Source organism: Fusarium solani, assembly GCF_023522795.1.
Source record: "Fusarium solani strain SB1 chromosome Unknown bctg00000008, whole genome shotgun sequence".
Taxonomy (NCBI): Eukaryota; Fungi; Ascomycota; class Sordariomycetes; order Hypocreales; family Nectriaceae; genus Fusarium; species Fusarium solani.
In genome coordinates this window covers 2,975,437-2,991,817 of record NW_027072148.1, presented here as the reverse complement: position 1 = coordinate 2,991,817, position 16,381 = coordinate 2,975,437, and the positions used below count along the sequence as shown (strand labels likewise).

Sequence of the window (16,381 nt, the reverse complement as noted above, 5' to 3'; positions counted from 1 at the left end):
CATTCCAAGGCCATGCTGGGATTAAACCAAGCGCGAACTGTGCCGACGATATCTTGAGGAGCAAAGCCAAGCTTTCTGCGTTTCACATTGCCAAGGCAGTTGCAGACCGAACCCGCTTTATTCGTAAGTTGGCCTGTCAAACCCTGAACTGCCGGCTGCGGGAAACTTGTCGATCTCTGAACCCCTTGTCAGTTGTTCGGCAAGAGCAGGGGGTGTATCCCATTCGGAGCAACATATCCGGGCGAGAAGGTTACAAGCTCGACGTGCCATTACGGCGTAGTCGAATCCTTCCAATGAAAGGAGGAATAATAACAGGCGGGGAAGCAACTGGATGGCCATCTGGCCAAACTGTCGGCGTGTAGAAACAATCCGGGTCCGGATCCGATGCGCTGGCCGGATGGACCAACAAACATGCATATCTGTGTCGTTTTGATGTTGAAAAGAGGAGTCTGGCCCAAACAAAAAGATGTAGGGATGTCAATGTGATTTTCTCGGTGCATCTGTTCAATCCCTCCGGCTTCATCCTGCTCCAGTTCGGCCAGAAGCAACAATGACGACAATCACCCCAGAGCCCCTGCTTAAGCAGCCCGCGTTCACTCCGACGCGTAAGATGCGCGTCGTGTGCATTGGCGCAGGCTTTGGCAGTCTGATGATAGCTCACAAGGTTCAACACGACCTAAAGCTCGAGGACGAGATCGATTTGTGCATCTATGACAGGAACGCGGACATTGGCGGAACCTGGTTCGAAAACACGTATCCTGGTGCAGCATGGTAAGCATTGCCTGCCTTAATAGCCGAAAGAGCTGCACTAACGAAGAATGTTGGCAGCGACGTTCCTTCTCGTAGGAGATTGACAGAGAGGCCATTGACGAACCCATGGCGAACTGACCTGTTTCAGATTCCCACATCTTTCCATTTGAAGGCAACCCAGACTGGTCCAAGTTCTACGTGGACCAGAAGGAGATTCAAGCCTATATAAAGCGTACTGCGGAGAAGTACGACCTGGACAAGCATGTCCAATTGAACACAACTATCCGGGAGACTATATGGGATGAGGGATCTGCCAAATGGAAGATCAAGCTCGAGCAGGCCGGGGAGCTGAAAGAGGACGAGGCCGATTTCCTTATCAACGCCTCAGGCTTTCTCAAGTACGCACTGCCTCTGTATCTGTCTGGGATCTGCTGACTGGGGTTGATAGCAAATGGAAATGGCCGGACATCAAGGGACTGCACGACTTCAAAGGCAAGCTTTTATATAGCGCGCGATGGTATGTTGACAACCCGAGTCTGGAGAAGAGGTGACTAACTCACTACCTCAGGGACAACTCTTACCAATGGGAAGGGAAGAAAGTGGCAGTGATAGGCAATGGAGCTTCTGGAATCCAGCTCGTCGCAACGATGCAACCCAAAGTCGAGAAGCTGGTCAACTACATGCGACAACCAACCTGGATCTCGGTCAACTTCCTAGGGGGCAAGACCCCAGAAGGCGTCAACTTTGCATACTCGGAGGAACAGAAGAGATCTTGGCGAGAAGACCCAAACGCCCATTACCTCTACAGAAAGGATCTGGAGCAATCGTATGTGTCTTGACTCTATGTGTACCGCACGACGCTGACAAGACGATAGGCTGAATGGCTTCTTTTTCGCCATGTGTCTGGATCACCCCGCGCAGGCCATCTTTCAGGGCTACTGCGAAGACCGTATGCACGCGTCATTAGTCAATGAACCAGACCTCGAGAAGTGAATTCTCCCAAGCTTCAAAGCGGGATGTCGCCGTATCACTCCAGGCGACGGTTACCTCGAAGCCCTTCAACAGCCAAACTGTCGCGACTGCTGGGACACCATTGAACGCATCACAGAGAAGGGTATCAAGACAGCTGCTGGCGAGGAGGAGTTCGACTTGATCGTCTGCGCCACGAGCTTTGATAACTCTCGGCGGCCGCAGTGGAAGTTAGTTAGCCGTGACGGCGCGACCCTGGAGGAGATGTGGAAGGACGACCCAGAAGCCTTCTTTGCAACCCAGGTCGAGAACCTTCCCAACTACGGCATGATCAATGGACCGAATCCCGCCGTCTCGCATGGCTCGGTTCTCCAACAGATGTCCTGGGCTGGTGACTATCTACTCCGCTGGATCATGAGGATGAGCCGCCATGATATCAAGTAAGGCCTCTCTTCCAGGTGAGACTGTCCTTTGCTAACCAAGTGCACTTGTAGGACTCTTTCTGTCAAGAGGGAGGACGTTGAGGATTACAACCAGTACGCACAAGAGTTCCTCAAGCTCACCGTGTGGTCGGGTGAGTGCCGCACGCTATACAAGAATGGTCGCAGTGTGGAAAAGGTGACAGGTCTGTATCCTGGTTCACTAGTGCACTATCAGAGAGCCCTCGAGGAGATCGGCGGAGAGCATTTTGATATCACTTGGCGGTCCGGACCCGTTTCCGATGTCTTGGCAACGGGACAGCTGAGACCGATAAGGATGGTGTTGGGGATCTGGCACCGTATTTCAGCAAGTACTCTCCAGTCTCAAATTAGGATGTCTATAACTCCTTCATGGGTAAGCGCAACTTGATATTACATTATGTCTCTTCAAAGAGCCACAAGCTAACTAATTAGTCTATGCTCTCCCATTAAAGCTCTTACAGGTTAATAATTGGCCGAGAGAGGGTTTAGGGTTTTCATTGACACTCCTCGTTTGACATCTTTAAAATAGTCTATGGTCTATCCCTTCCAGAGATCCTCGGGTCTGTCTAGCCTTATCTGCCCCGACGTAACTAGAGATATAGATCACGTGACCTCGTGCCTTTTTAGAAACGTCGAAGGCCCTGGCATATTTTAAACTCTATAAATAATTAATCTTAGCTTTAATTATCTAATATATACTTCTAAGTAAGTAATATATACTTTTATAAGAAAGATAACTTAGTTGCTTTTTTTATAATACTTATTTTATATATATTTTATATAAAATATACTTTTTAATTACTCCTATATTTCTTATAATAAATATATATATATATATATATATTTAAAATAGCTTATTTATTTCTTATTAATTAAAAATAAATACTATAAAATAAGTAACTAAGCTATCTTTTCTATAAAAGTATATACTTATTACTTAGAAGTATATGCTAGATAATTAAAGCCCTAAGTAAAGGCATTTTGCCACGAGTTTTTTCTCCATTCTAGACTCTTATTTTGCTTTAGATCTGATTGGTGATTTAGTAGGTCGGTCATTGCCATGCCGACTGAGCTGTGGGATAGGAACTGACATGTAATAAAGACGTTGATGCATATCATGCATGAATGCCAGAGTCTAGCTGCTAGCCTGCAAAAAGTGATGACAAATGAATCTATTATATCGTCCCCCACGAGATCACATCCTCCCGCACCTGCTTGACCAGCTTCTCATTATACGCATCCGCCTCCTGATTGAACCCCTCCTGAAGATCTCTGATATGCTCCGGTACCTCCTCAAGTTTATTATACGCACTGGGAATCGGCTCTCCCATGCTCTCCACCAGCGGAATATACCCCGACCACACCTTCGCCATGACCTCAGCATTTTGAACATCCTCCTTATCATCCGCCGGCGGTCCTGCACGCACCTTGGCACTACCGCTGGTGACTCGAACCCGCAGAATCTGCGTCTGCACGAGCTCGAATTTGTTTGGCGGTTGGCGGACTTGGCCCCAGCGTCCGGGGATGATCTTGTTGGTGAGCAGTTCCAGCGCCCACATCTTCTCTGACTCATCTATGACGAGGCTTGCATGTCCGAATAGGACTGCTGAGCGGTAGTTGCATGAGTGTGTGAATGCGCACAAAGATAGGATGAGGCCGTCGACCTTCGCGACAGAGAGGCAGACAGGTAAGCCTGGGAGTCCATCGTCCATTGCCTTCCTCGCCAAGTTGGCCATTCGGGCGGAGATGTAGCCGTGAATATAGGCGTCTTGAGGCTCATTCAAGCCGGCACTGGGATAGTCAAAGTTTCCCATGGCGCCAAGCATGGGAATGGTAGTGGGGAATGGGCTTTCGGTGTCAGGTTGGAATGAGACGTGGAAAACAAACGACCGGTTCATGATGTTGTGGACCGTCTCGAGGTCGTAAGACGCTCGCTTTTCGGCCAGCCGGTGCACTTTGTTTTGCTGGCCGGCTGGGTATCTTAACTGATTTCTCATTGTTGTGGCTGAAGTGACGGTAAAGGAAGAGACGAAGGGGACTTGATGTGGTAATGTGAGAATGTGAAATCCATTGTTTGCTTTTGGAGTGAAGGGTCTTTTATACTATTGTAAGCCATCGACACGCAAGTTGTCGGCTTTTCGGATCATGTTATCCTCAAAGACCTTGGAGGTCATCGGGGTCAAAAGCCGAAAGCCTCTAGGTGGCGCCAGATGGAAGGCTAAGAGGCCGAAAGGCTCCGACGAGTGGGGCCCATCGGAGATATCGGACCAAAAGCCTCTGCGCCAATCTTTCCAGCATCACCATCTGTCACAATTAATCAGAGCAAATGGTCTTCGGAGTAGCACGACATGCGATCGGATAAAAGCCCGGTAGGAAGTTCTACACAGCCAAGAACTCCAAGGCTTCGGCGCAAGAAAGCGACAGCTTGCCAAAGATGCAGAGCGAGAAAGCAGCGGTGCGATGGTCAAGACCAGGGTGCTTGCCGGAATTGTAGGTCGGCCAAAGCTGGTCAGTGTCATCATCTGCATCTTCCAACTGATTGTAGCTGCTAAATGAAATTCTTAGAATGTGTACCTGCCAGCCACGAGTCTACTGATACGTATTCGGTCTCGTATGTTAAGGACCTTGAGCAACAGGTCGCGAATTTCCAGGCTCGCCTCAGTCAACAGACTTCTGAGACAACGGCCCAAGTTCATGCTGGTTCTGGTGCCCTTCTGACTCGAAATACACAAGCAAACATCTACGCGGAGTTCCAGGGCTTCACTGATCCTTTAAACGCATTATACTTGCCACCAATACACTCCCCGGGGAACACAGCCCTCACCCTCGACTTCTCATACCAAGACGAGAACTTGTTCTCTATCGCCCAGCAGCCAGCTACACAGTTAAGCAACTCGGTAGACCCAGGGAGCTACACAGCAGACACTCCGCACCCCCTAGACGTATCAGCGGACGCTACAATGGCTGATGTTTCAGTTCGTGAAGGCGCCTCCTTCTTCCAGACATACTTTGAGATCATTCACCCTCGCTATCCATTCCTCGACGTAGAGGAGTGTAGCACAGCCTATCTCAAATGGAAAATGGGCGAGATAAGAACCTGCAACGACAAAGGCTGGTCCATGTGTCTTGTGAAGCTGGTATGTGTTCAGCCTCCTCTCATGCCTGAAACTCACTCATACGTACAGATCTTTGCTAACGGTGCCATCCTCCAACACGCATGGCTCGATCACACAGCCCGCCGACAGCGCCAGGAATTAGCCGTTCAAGAACAAACCATTATAGCGGATGCCTCCTTCAAACCATTTGGTCGAGTTCAGGCTATGCTTCTCCACGCGTTCCTCGCACTTCATGGCGAAAACACAGAGCGGGTCGTACATATCGTTAGTGTAGCGATGCGTTTTGCCATTCTGCACGGTTTTCATTGTCTCACCAACGATGGCACTCACGAAACGGACATGAAGATCAAAGTTTGGTGGTCCATCTACTGGTGAGTAATACGCCGCCATGAATTACATATGTCTAACACTTTAAAGCCTGGACAAAGTTGTCGCGATAACACTAAGCATTCCTCCCTATCCGCCGAACGAGTGGATTGAGACGCCTTCATATCAAGTCAAGCCCGAGCCTCAGTTCTTCATGCCCTGGGCTGCTGACATCCCGGGTTCTTCAGCCGGAGTGCTGTACAGTTTTGATCTACGCTATTTTGCCCATATGTGCAAGATCAGACGACTTCACTCAGAGATACTCACCACAATGCGAAGACTACCTCCCGATTCGAGAATCCTATGTCTGCGTGAGTTGCGGGCCGAGATCGACAGATGGGTCAAAAGTGAGGAGGTGTTCGCGAATGAGTACGTTTTGAAGCTTACAACTTGGCTGAGCTGACAACAGGAACAGTCATCTAAAAAGGGAAGGCCATGCAAGCCCTCTTGGCGTGATTTACGTCGGACACATGACCCAAGTTCTGCTGTACAGCTATATCTCTAGTGAGGGAACCTCGGAAATCATGGATGAGCTTCTTCAAGCCTGCTGTGACGCTTGTGCAACCTTCAGGGCTCTTCAAAAGAGAACACATCTGCCCAAACACTGGTTTGATGCACGTTCCCCGACAGTAAAAGTGCACAGCGTACTAATGTTTCCAAGATGCTCTTCATATTCCAAGTAGGCGTCACGATGATATACATCGTCTGGCGCCGGGCCATAACGGTATCAAAGGTTGTTGACTGTGCTATCAGAGACTGTACGGCAATACTCTCTATCTTTGCTGATCGATCGCAGAATGCAGACATGTACCGCGACTGCATGGACCTTCTTGCGAGCAGTGTATCGAGAGCTTCTCAGCCTGGGAACATCGACGCAGAATCTAGGCAAGAGCTTGCAGTATTGGTCGGCCAGATCGAGGAAAACAGACTTGCTTCTCATATACATTCCCAGCTGTTAGATATGTGCAGCGATAGCACCATTAATGGTTAATAAAGAAATAAACTCTTTAATTCTGTAATAATGATATAGTGTTTTATTACGCCTAGTTCCTTATGGAATTACTCTAAGTATTATCTCCTATAATATTTTTCTACCTACCTAGGATTTATTATAACTTTGCCTCTTATTTTAAGGTAAAAGATATTAATAAGTATATAAATTAAATAAGCATTTAGATTAAAAATATTTATCTTTAAAAAAGAAATTGTAAATTAGTTTGCTCGCATTGAGTATACTATGAGCCCTAGCGCTTTTAGCTCTGTAAGAACCTGACTGGTGCATCGGAGTTCGGTATCGCCGTCTTCTACTTATATCGTCGCCGTAATCTGAATATGGGGTCCTCTCCCGATGCCCTCAGTGTATGTAGGCGCTTGAAATATGCTAGATAAATATTATTTCTTACTCGCCTTATAGTGTGAATAGGTCTAGTCGTTTCTATTGATTTTTTCTAACCCCTAGTGCTATTCAACCTCAAGAGACTAGCACCTTTAGTCCTCCTAGCTAACCTTCCCTATTCCTTAACTTGTAACAAAGTGTAGGATCAAGGCAATAGAAATTAGCTTATATTAAGAAAACTCTGACAGACGTGATGAGATCTGCGAGATAATTTTAGGAGTCCTAACTATTATAAATAAGGAACGGACTCACTCCACTGGACATAGAATGATTGTAACCACCAATCTGCGACATACCATTGACGAGTAGAAATAGCTGGCTTATCTAATCCGGTTATCCCTAAGTCTTTGGAAGTCTAACCCTATGTAATGTCATTACTAACATTGTTGCAAAGGCGGCTTTGACCATGCTTATCGCTGGCAGATTTGTCAACGCCACCCTAGTGTCTGTGAACATCACTGCCATTGCTGAGGCTTTTGAAAATGATAATATCGAAGAGTAAATCCGCGCAGATGGTGAATTATCGGAACTCTTGGACTGCGGCCTCCTCGATGACGCGACGAAAGGGCCAGTTTTGGAGGCCCGGCAGAATGTCAATATCGACTCACGAGCTTGTCTGCAATCAGGTCGGATCGCTGCCGGGAAGGGCACGATGGTCCAAGAGGCCCAGAAGGTCGCCAATGCTAAGAGCGCTGCTTGGGTCCCGACCTGTACCAACCTTCCACAGATTGCAAGGGCCAACTGCAGCTTGTGCCAGGCTGCTGCGTGAACCACATACGCCACTGCATTGGTCGGGTGCACTACCGCCAGCACTGCTTGCTTCGTGGCTGAACCTATCTGCGAGGCTGTCTGCGTCGCCACGGCGAGCTATACGCTCTGGTCGGCCTGCCAAGCATGTTATTGCGCGCATGCGGACTGCTCCGACCCAGTTGCCCAGGCACGCGGCAATCTCCACGGACCCCGAGCCTCGCTATCGGTCGCGGAAACTTCTTCCTTGAAAGAAGAGCTACTTGGTATGATCACTTAGTTCCTCTGTATCCTGCATCAACGTTCGAAAGGAAGTGCCCCATTTACGGAAGTTTCGGCATAGTGTTGATCGACTTATCTCTAGGGAGGAGTCGGATGCGAGTCGTTGCAGAGTCTGTTGGTTAGTGAGCTTATCGTGAGACCTCCATTCTTCGAGCTGGAATTGATAGAGAAATAGATCGTGGGTTAGCCGAACCATGTCCCCCCACGCCGGAGGATAAGTCAGCAAGAGTAATACGGGACAGAAAGGGGGGAAGAGAGAAGGAGGAGGGGAAATGCCTCATACACAAGAGTGGAGAATAGAATCCTTTCATACCGCCTCGCATGCTACTAGTTGTGAGGAATCGTAGTCAATGGAAGCTCAATTGGTACGAAGGGGTGCGTCCTAGATACAAGACGTAGCGCAAATAGATCAAAAAGAAGGATAAGATCGGTCTGCCCCTGGCTCAGGGCAAATATATAATATCACGTGGGCTCGTGACATATCAGGAGAAGATCGCCAAAGCCAACGAATACCACCATCCCTAAGGAAGGATAAAAACAGACCAACTTTAGTCTTTCATTTCGTCAAAATATCAATAGTTTCAATGCAGCCAAAAATCCCCCGTGGAATTTGATAGCATCAAAGGAAGAATAGATTTGGGACCAAGCACTGCGCAATACTTCCGTTACCAGCCCGACGGCGCCTGTATACTTAGATTCGAGCATCTGAAGATGCGTCTTCGCAGCGGGGAGAAGGCCTTTATTGAGGAGTTGGTTGCTGTAAAGCAGGACCCGTTAAAACCGCTTAGAATTGATATCCTCGTATGGTAAGGACTGTCTCACTGGAGGAGTAGCCAAGGGTTATAAAAGCCGCAAGGGGAGGGGGGCAGGGCCAACAGGCGAGTCCAACTGATAAGGATGGTGCTAGGAATCTTGCACCATATTTCAGCAAGTACTCGCCAGTCTCGAAGTAGGATGTCAGTAGCGGGTTCACTTGGGAGACGTAACTTGAGATTATCTACCGTCTCTTCAAAGAGTCACAAGTCCAATATCCATTTAGTAGCACAGTCCTCATATTCCAGCTAAACACGCTTACCCATCCCAATCATAGCTTCACTACCTACAACACTACCGGTCGCAAACTACCAAATCTTTCCCCGCAAGCAGCCCAGGGCGCTGAGCTACTCAAAGAAGTCACATTCTTTCTTAAACTCCGAGAGCCAATTTGGATTGTCAGCTGGAGTTTGATTCCACATATCGTCGCTTTTGTTGGGATGTTAACATGTGTCAAAATCGGTCCGAGTAGTATTGCCGGTTCACATACCTATCGTACATAATCCAGCGTGCTTGGAACTGAAGCTCTTCATCCGTTGGAATATGCTGATTCGGATTCAGCGGAGACATGACGCTTGCGACAAAACGTGACAGATCCCTTGTCAAACCTCTATACATATTGCCGTCGTTGAGCGACATCACCCTTTGTTCTTGCACTCTCACATTCGCCCTATCCGGAAGTTGGGTAGTCCTTATTGGGTTTGTAGTGGCATCGTTCGCCTGAGTGTCTTCTGCCATGCCCGAGATTCGAATATCCGTAAGATCAGGCAAGTGTCTAGAATCGATGCTAACATCATTACTGGTGTTATTGGGACATAGGCTAGCTTCAACTGTAGGCAGCCCCATGCGAAGGCGAAATGGAGTTAGCCAAGTCGTTGAGCGAAAGACCAGCGCGACCAATAAGTTGGCGAACATTGGTGAAGCATCGGGCATGTGATTGATGATGGAACACGCCTCTCGCTGAAGCTCATCATCACTTATCTCCAGGTTCAACATCCGTAACATATCGACGTATTGCCGTAGAGAAGCCTCAAGTGTGCAGTCCTCGAAAATATTACTTTTGCCATGAATCCTCAGGTCAGTAAATCGAGACCTAGCCGCAGTTTTCATTGGCCTCATCTGTGCCTCCTTGGCGATGTCTTCGGTCCCCATCAAAATATCGCGTAACCAGGATGAGGCATTGGGTTGGGCATGCTGATGCAACATTTCAGCCCCGAAAATGATAGAACAGGCCTCCAAGTGTAGAAGCCTTTCAGGAGGTACGCATTGATTGACATCGACGTAGTTTGAGAAGAAATAATCCAGCTCCAGCTGTAGTAGATCAAACGCGTTGGTGGAACTATACGGTGCTCCTTGCTGTGTTGTAAATGGTAGTGGTGAGTTTCGCTCGTATTCTATAAGATCTTACGTCTATATTAGCAACACCAATCTCGGACATAAGTTAAAGGAAGAATATGACGCACATGGAGGCATCGAGTTCTCCACCATCTCAAGGGTAGCTGAGTCAAATCCCCAATTCCCACTCCAATCGGCCATGGTCTTTCCTTCTCGAAAGTGTTCCGCTAAGTGGTCCACTCGTTCAGTCCACGTCGTCATGCTAATGTCGCAGAATCCGCAGCGTGATTGTACATCATCGCACTCCAGTTTCCACCCTTCCATGGGCCACTTCATGAACTGAGAGTCGTGGACGAGCCGGAGGTGCTGCCTCAAGTGATCCTTTCGGTAGAAAACCCGCTCTTCTCTATCTCTCTCACGGCAGAAATCGTAGTTGTGGGCCTCAGAATGAACACTCCCTGGGTTGAGAAGACCGCAGAATACACATGTGGCTTCTGATTGTTGGTTGAGAGTAGATGGTCCAGATGGCGAGCACTCCCATTGTTCGAGAGATAGGTGCAATGACTTTTCGTGTCGTTGCCAAGTATGTTTCGTTTTGAAGGTTTCCGTGCAAAACGTACATTGAAAACGATGACAGATTTGGGACAGATTTCTCCCGCTGCTGTCCTTGGGAGCTCGCCTTCGTTTCTTGATCAATCGTCTCAATGACCCAGAACGCCGGATTGATCCATCCGATGTCTGAGAATAGATAGATGCATGAGAGCTCTGACTAGATCCCGAAGTGTCTCTGCTATTGACAGAGCCAGCGATTGAGGATGACGCATGTCTAAACCTGAACGGAGAAGAGATGGATGCATCGGATATTGCGCGTGCGATATCAGCAAATGTAGAAGGCTCCTCTTCAGGCGGCGAGTTCTCCCATCTCTCGAGCGGGGTTTGTTGCTCAACAAAAGGGGTAGATGGACGCCGAGGAGGTATATCTCGAGGACCAGTACCCGAAGATTCTGACGCAAGATTCGATGTCGCTGCCCGGCCAAGCTTCTTCCTGCGGCGGGCATTGGAAAACCAGGTCAAGATTTGTTGCTTACTCAAACCAGACTCTCTCTCGAGCACTTCGACATCCCTGACCGTGGGATAGGGGTGGCGAGTGTGGGCGGCAAGCCACTTGTTTAAAATTCGCCCTTGTGCCAGCGAAAACCGTTTTCCAGCCTGACAAGTCGTTGGTTCGTTGTGCTGCTGTTGTTGCCTTTGGGACTTGGCAGAGGTTCCCATGGTGTTTTTTCTCGTGAGGCAACATCTGCAGTACAGCCGTCCTCGTCCATAATCTGTTCGGCATGACTAGAGTGTCCAACCTCACCAAGCCATGTCGCAGAATGCAATGCCAAGGGGTCAACAGTGGCGCTTTGGAAATGTTGCGACAACCAAGTGTCAGGTTCGGTTAGACGAGGCAACAAGGATGGACAGCATGGGTCAGTTGCTGGTTGATTGAGGTTGAGTTCGACATCTGCACGCGTTGGGCGGAGCTGGTGACTGGTTTCTTCTGAAATATATGCCTCAGCGCTGTCACACGACGACATTTCGGTTTCTTGCCAGCGATATTCCGGGTGGCTGCGTCGATAGGGAGAAAGAGGAAGCGGAACGAAGACCTGATGTGAGTTTAGCACTTGATCCCCAAATGCGCCACGTCCCACTTTTATCTTGTCCAATTCAGCCCTTCACTGGAGCTAGTCTAAGCTAACCACCAATTAGATAGTCTCATCTCATGCTCAGTAATCTGGTGCGCGTTAGTCCAACGAATTGGCAATAACTTGTTATTCACTTTGTTGGTCCAACATATCAATTTTATTTCTTACTTACTCTTTTATTTATTTCTTTGCTTATTCTGCTGTGAAGTGAATCTAGTCGAGACTCTTGAACGGCAGCTTCATAGACATTGCTCGGGTTGAGGGCCTGACGAGGCTGGCTTTCACCAACTGACGCTTGTAGCCTCGCGTCGGCTCGGCCATGCTGGGAATAGGAAATCCTGGCTGGCGGAAGATATGAAAGGAAAAAAATTTCAGTATCACTCTTTGTGCGCAAGATCCTCGTGTTAATGTTATCCTATGGAAGATAGGAGTTCCCGCAATGAAACTGGTGTAGGTGGGTCTTGTCGCCCTTAGGGTTCTCGTCATTTGTAGGGTGCGAGTTCAGGTCCACCTGGCCTGTTGCCCTGAGATGACACTCGGCTTCTTGTGGATTTAAAAGGGTTGGAAGGTGCTAAATTTCTCTTGGGCCGTCCCTGAGGAGCTCTTTATCTCAGCATTCATCCAATAGCCCGTCATGTCATATCACTTCATTCACGTGGACCGCTCCGCTACAGATCTCTCTTCTGTTGCCGACAAATACAGGGCCTTGCGACTTGAAGCACTCCAACAATCACCAACATCCTTCTCTTCAACTTGGGACATCGAATCGCGCTTCTCCAATGATACTTGGGTTTCCCGGCTTCGAAACCCGGACAAGGAAACCTTTGCATGCGTTTATCAAGAGGGACAGACCTCAGTATGGGTCGCTCAAGTCAACCTACGCGGGCCACTCTCAGTCGAGGATTTTGCACTCTCACTTCAGTCTGGCCAACCACCGCCCTTAGATGACATGGAAGACGAGAAGTGGCAGATGCTCAGCCTGTACACCTCAATCAACCACAGGGGGAAAGGCCTCGGTGCTAAGCTCTGTCGAGAAGCCTTCCATTTCATTCAACATCGACTTGGAAACGAGTTGGGGAGTGCTACAGTACGCATCATGGTGAAGCCTGAGAACACCGTGACTGTTGGCTTGTATCAGCGACTGGGGTTTGCCAAGACGGGATTATGCACTTTGGAAGAGGCCTTGCGGGCAAATGGTGATGCCGCCTTGATCCCGGCAGGAGAGTTGGAGGAAAAGTACACCACGAGATCAGGAATCATCATGGTTTTACGACTGAGAAAAAACAAGGATATTGAGTCCGAGTCTTAGCTCTCTCCAGGCATGTATTGATAGGCTCTTTACGCTTCTCTAGTTCATGCAAAGATTCGTTTACCCAGCTTTATAGTTAGTAAGAATTAGAATGCATTACGAGGCATTTTGGGAATAGGTTGACAACCTTTTCTCGAGGCTGCCTAGGTACCTCGTCAACAGCTATGGCAATGAGACAGCACTTGAGGCTTAGTGAAGCACCATATCAGGTCAATCCAGGTGGATAATCAAAAGGTCCGCCCGACGATAAGTGTCTCGTATACCAAGCCCTCGAAGACAGACTGCTTCACAACCGCACCAAACCTAATGAATCGTCAACGATGCCAAATCCCAGATTCCACAAGGTCACTTACCCATGGCATTTCACAGCCTTCTTCAACCTCTCAGCAAGTATCCCCAAGCTGCGCGCATTAAGCCCGCCAAAGTTTGGCCGACACCGGATATTGTTCCATGCCTGAATCGGTGTCATCTCACCCTCATCAGACAGGTCTGGCGCGAGGCTCAACAGCCGTTCCAGCATGGTCGTCGGTGTATTTCCAAAATTTGGAGACGCGAGCGGGGTGCATCTATTTGTAGGCGATGGGTAGTCACAGGCTGCCATGAGCTGGGCAGAGGCTGTCAGAGCATGGTTCCCAGGCTCGTGCGGCTTCTTGACGTCGCCATGGAGATGACCCAGACAGGGTTCCTCGATCCTTTTCCGAGCATTAGCACCACTCCTCCCACAAAATGTCAGACTTACTTTAGTACAAACTCCATGCCCACGATGATCTGGTCCACTTCACTCACGCAAGAGTTATTTGCAAGTCCCCCTCCAATATTAAACAGGATTGGACCCCGTTGGCCTTCAGTTGGGTTGTAGAAGTCACCGAATGACTCCGGCGAGATGAGCTGCGGAGACGGAATGATATCCACCGCTTGGCTGCCGCAATCTCCCAGATACATCGGAGAGACACTCGTTGACAATCCCGTCGCTGTGGATGGGCTTGCGTATTCGTTGGGGGCATGCCCGCTAGCCTTGGATTTCATCTCGGCAGGGACATTGACGCCCAGTTGGGATAGTTGATGAAGGGCATTTTGGAGATTTTCCCGCAGCTGCTCGCACTCGCGCATCAATTCCACCTCTTTCGACCGGGAATTGGCAAGCTCCTCCTCAAGTGTTCTTGTGTACTTGTCCTTGCGGCCACGGTAGGATCTGGGGGTCAGGTCACTACACACGGTCTTCAACGGTCCATCGAGATGAGATTATCTTACTGTTGGGCCCGCCGCAGCTGGGCCCGTCTCTTCTCCACAGGATTCTCCTTTGGCTCTGCTCTCGTCAGCGGTTAACAACACGAACACGACTAGCAGGGGGGCCAAGACTAACCCCCAGGATTGAACATGCGGAAGATGCTGTTACTCATCGTGACCTAACGCAGATGCACGGACAAAGGGGGAAATGGCTGCACAGGAGCAAGAAAAGATGACCGATGAAGGTCAGGAAGTGCGAGTCTGGCTGCTTCACGGTTCGCTTCTGCCCCATGATTAGTCAAGGTGTCATTGCACCTTCAAATACGCGCGCATCGGCCAATGAAACAAAGATCCCCTGATTTCCCCACGCGACCTGACACGCCCTGGTTGAAACGGTGGTAATCAAAATTTCCATTTTGGGATGGCGCGTGTTTTGATCGAGGCGCTCTAGGGTAGATAGCCCCTTCACCTTTCTAAGCTGGGTGATGTCAGTGACACGGCAGGAATACAGTTGGCACTCTATCAAGGGTTTATGCAAGAATTCTGAAGGGGTAAATGACTGGTCATTGATGTATTTGGTTGAGAATCAGGCCTGAAGCAAAACCGCTAAAGCTTGCGAGTTCCACTTACTCCCCATGCGTTGTTGACCCTCCTGCAAACCAAGTGAGGCCATCTCGGGGATAGGTATTCTGAGCTCTACAAATTCAGCGCCTATCCTCTTTGCCCTCGCTGACCTGGCCTTCTAAAACCCTTCCCACGTCCTCTTCCTTTCCCAATCCTCACCGGCTTTGAAGTTGCCGCCGGGGCCTGGCTGGTTGGAGAGCCATTCTGCTGACCCTTAGAGGCAGATGCACCGCCACCGCCACCGCCCTGACCATCTACAACCTCAAATTTGGTACAGTCGTCCTGAGCACCTCGCTGAGCGACTGGCATCGTCACGGGCTGGTGGTTTTGCGCTGCAATCATGGTGCACACGCGATACACGCCTGCAGGTAGCCCCCCTCGACTACAGCCTGGAGCAGTCCCTGCCCGTTGCCATCATCGTCGATACCCTTGAAGAAGACGAATCGACTTGGGTCGGGGGGCACAGTGGACTTGAGAGAGCCAATATCCTGGATAGTGACGTGACAGTGACCGATGATGTCTCCATTCTGGTCGAGATCTTGCGGAGCAGTATAATAATTGGTAGTGGGGTTGACAAAGTTACCCGCACGCAAATGTGATGTCTGCACTTGGACGTTGAACGTGGTGCCGGATGTAAGTGCCTCACCGGGCTGGGGGCTGGTGATCATGGCCGAGATCATGTTGGATGTTGCAGGGATCCGGCCCATGGGAATGGGGTTGCATGAGCCGGACTTTACCTGCACGCCATTGGTGATTTGTTGGCCTTTACAGAAGTTGATAAAGTTATTTGCATCTCTGAACTCAAGGGGTTAGAACTTTGCTCAAAAGATATCTCATGGCTGTTGACTCACGTTGCGGAAGGCGCCTGGCCTGGCTTGATGCCCTCAGTCCCCGGCTCTTGTCCTGTCTTGGCGCTGGCGGACTGGATCAGATTAGGGTCTAAACAGCTTTGTTGTCCCTGTCTGACGTGAAGCTTCGAGGCCTGCTCGAGTGTATTGTGGTAGCTAGCATGTGCCGTGGCGGCAACCTGCGAGCTCAAGTATAGAATGGCGAAGGCAAAATGGCAAAACATTGTGAGCAATTGGCTAAAAGAATGATAAGAAGAGAAAGTTAACCCCAGCTCAACTCGGGCAATGATGGTTCAGTGATGAAATCGTCTATCGCGAAGCTGGACAGTTTATATAGACACCAGCTCTGACCTGCAAGTCAACAGAATTTCCCTGTTGGTACTTCATTTCTTCAAGTTCAACTCAGTGTCTCATCAATCGCTAGCTGTCCCGAATGACAAGTACGCCGTCTGG

General features: G+C 49.2%; 6 protein-coding genes across 6 annotated transcripts; 3 read left to right on the top strand and 3 right to left on the bottom strand.

Moving 5' to 3' along the window:
- Positions 1 to 550: 550 nt before the first annotated feature.
- MRS44_013007 (uncharacterized protein) lies at positions 551 to 2,568 on the top strand (the record flags this gene model as incomplete). Its single annotated transcript, XM_065619000.1, has 8 exons — positions 551 to 771; positions 829 to 842; positions 899 to 1,148; positions 1,199 to 1,267; positions 1,319 to 1,576; positions 1,626 to 1,709; positions 1,755 to 2,159; positions 2,214 to 2,568. The coding sequence occupies 8 exons, from the start codon at positions 551 to 553 to the stop codon at positions 2,566 to 2,568; spliced, it is 1,656 nt and encodes a 551-aa protein (XP_065475072.1).
- Positions 2,569 to 3,355: 787 nt separating this feature from the next.
- On the bottom strand, positions 3,356 to 4,177 carry MRS44_013006 (uncharacterized protein; the record flags this gene model as incomplete). Its single annotated transcript, XM_046277500.2, has 1 exon — positions 3,356 to 4,177. The coding sequence occupies one exon, from the start codon at positions 4,175 to 4,177 to the stop codon at positions 3,356 to 3,358; it is 822 nt and encodes a 273-aa protein (XP_046126361.1).
- Positions 4,178 to 4,528: 351 nt separating this feature from the next.
- MRS44_013005 (uncharacterized protein) lies at positions 4,529 to 6,065 on the top strand (the record flags this gene model as incomplete). The annotated part of the gene is made up of 5 exons (XM_065618999.1): positions 4,529 to 4,549; positions 4,605 to 4,674; positions 4,746 to 5,317; positions 5,366 to 5,667; positions 5,714 to 6,065. The coding sequence occupies 5 exons, from the start codon at positions 4,529 to 4,531 to the stop codon at positions 6,063 to 6,065; spliced, it is 1,317 nt and encodes a 438-aa protein (XP_065475071.1).
- A 3,288-nt stretch (positions 6,066 to 9,353) lies between these two features.
- On the bottom strand, positions 9,354 to 11,507 carry MRS44_013004 (uncharacterized protein; the record flags this gene model as incomplete). The annotated part of the gene is made up of 2 exons (XM_046277498.2): positions 9,354 to 10,303; positions 10,364 to 11,507. The coding sequence occupies 2 exons, from the start codon at positions 11,505 to 11,507 to the stop codon at positions 9,354 to 9,356; spliced, it is 2,094 nt and encodes a 697-aa protein (XP_046126359.2).
- Positions 11,508 to 12,554: 1,047 nt separating this feature from the next.
- Positions 12,555 to 13,229, top strand: MRS44_013003 (uncharacterized protein; the record flags this gene model as incomplete). Its single annotated transcript, XM_046282607.2, has 1 exon — positions 12,555 to 13,229. One exon carries the CDS (start codon positions 12,555 to 12,557, stop codon positions 13,227 to 13,229), a length of 675 nt encoding a protein of 224 aa, XP_046126358.2.
- A 227-nt stretch (positions 13,230 to 13,456) lies between these two features.
- On the bottom strand, positions 13,457 to 16,152 carry MRS44_013002 (uncharacterized protein; the record flags this gene model as incomplete). The annotated part of the gene is made up of 7 exons (XM_065618998.1): positions 13,457 to 13,532; positions 13,583 to 13,921; positions 13,969 to 14,421; positions 14,481 to 14,533; positions 15,240 to 15,412; positions 15,508 to 15,875; positions 15,932 to 16,152. 7 exons carry the CDS (start codon positions 16,150 to 16,152, stop codon positions 13,457 to 13,459), a joined length of 1,683 nt encoding a protein of 560 aa, XP_065475070.1.
- Between the last annotated feature and the right edge of the window lie 229 nt (positions 16,153 to 16,381).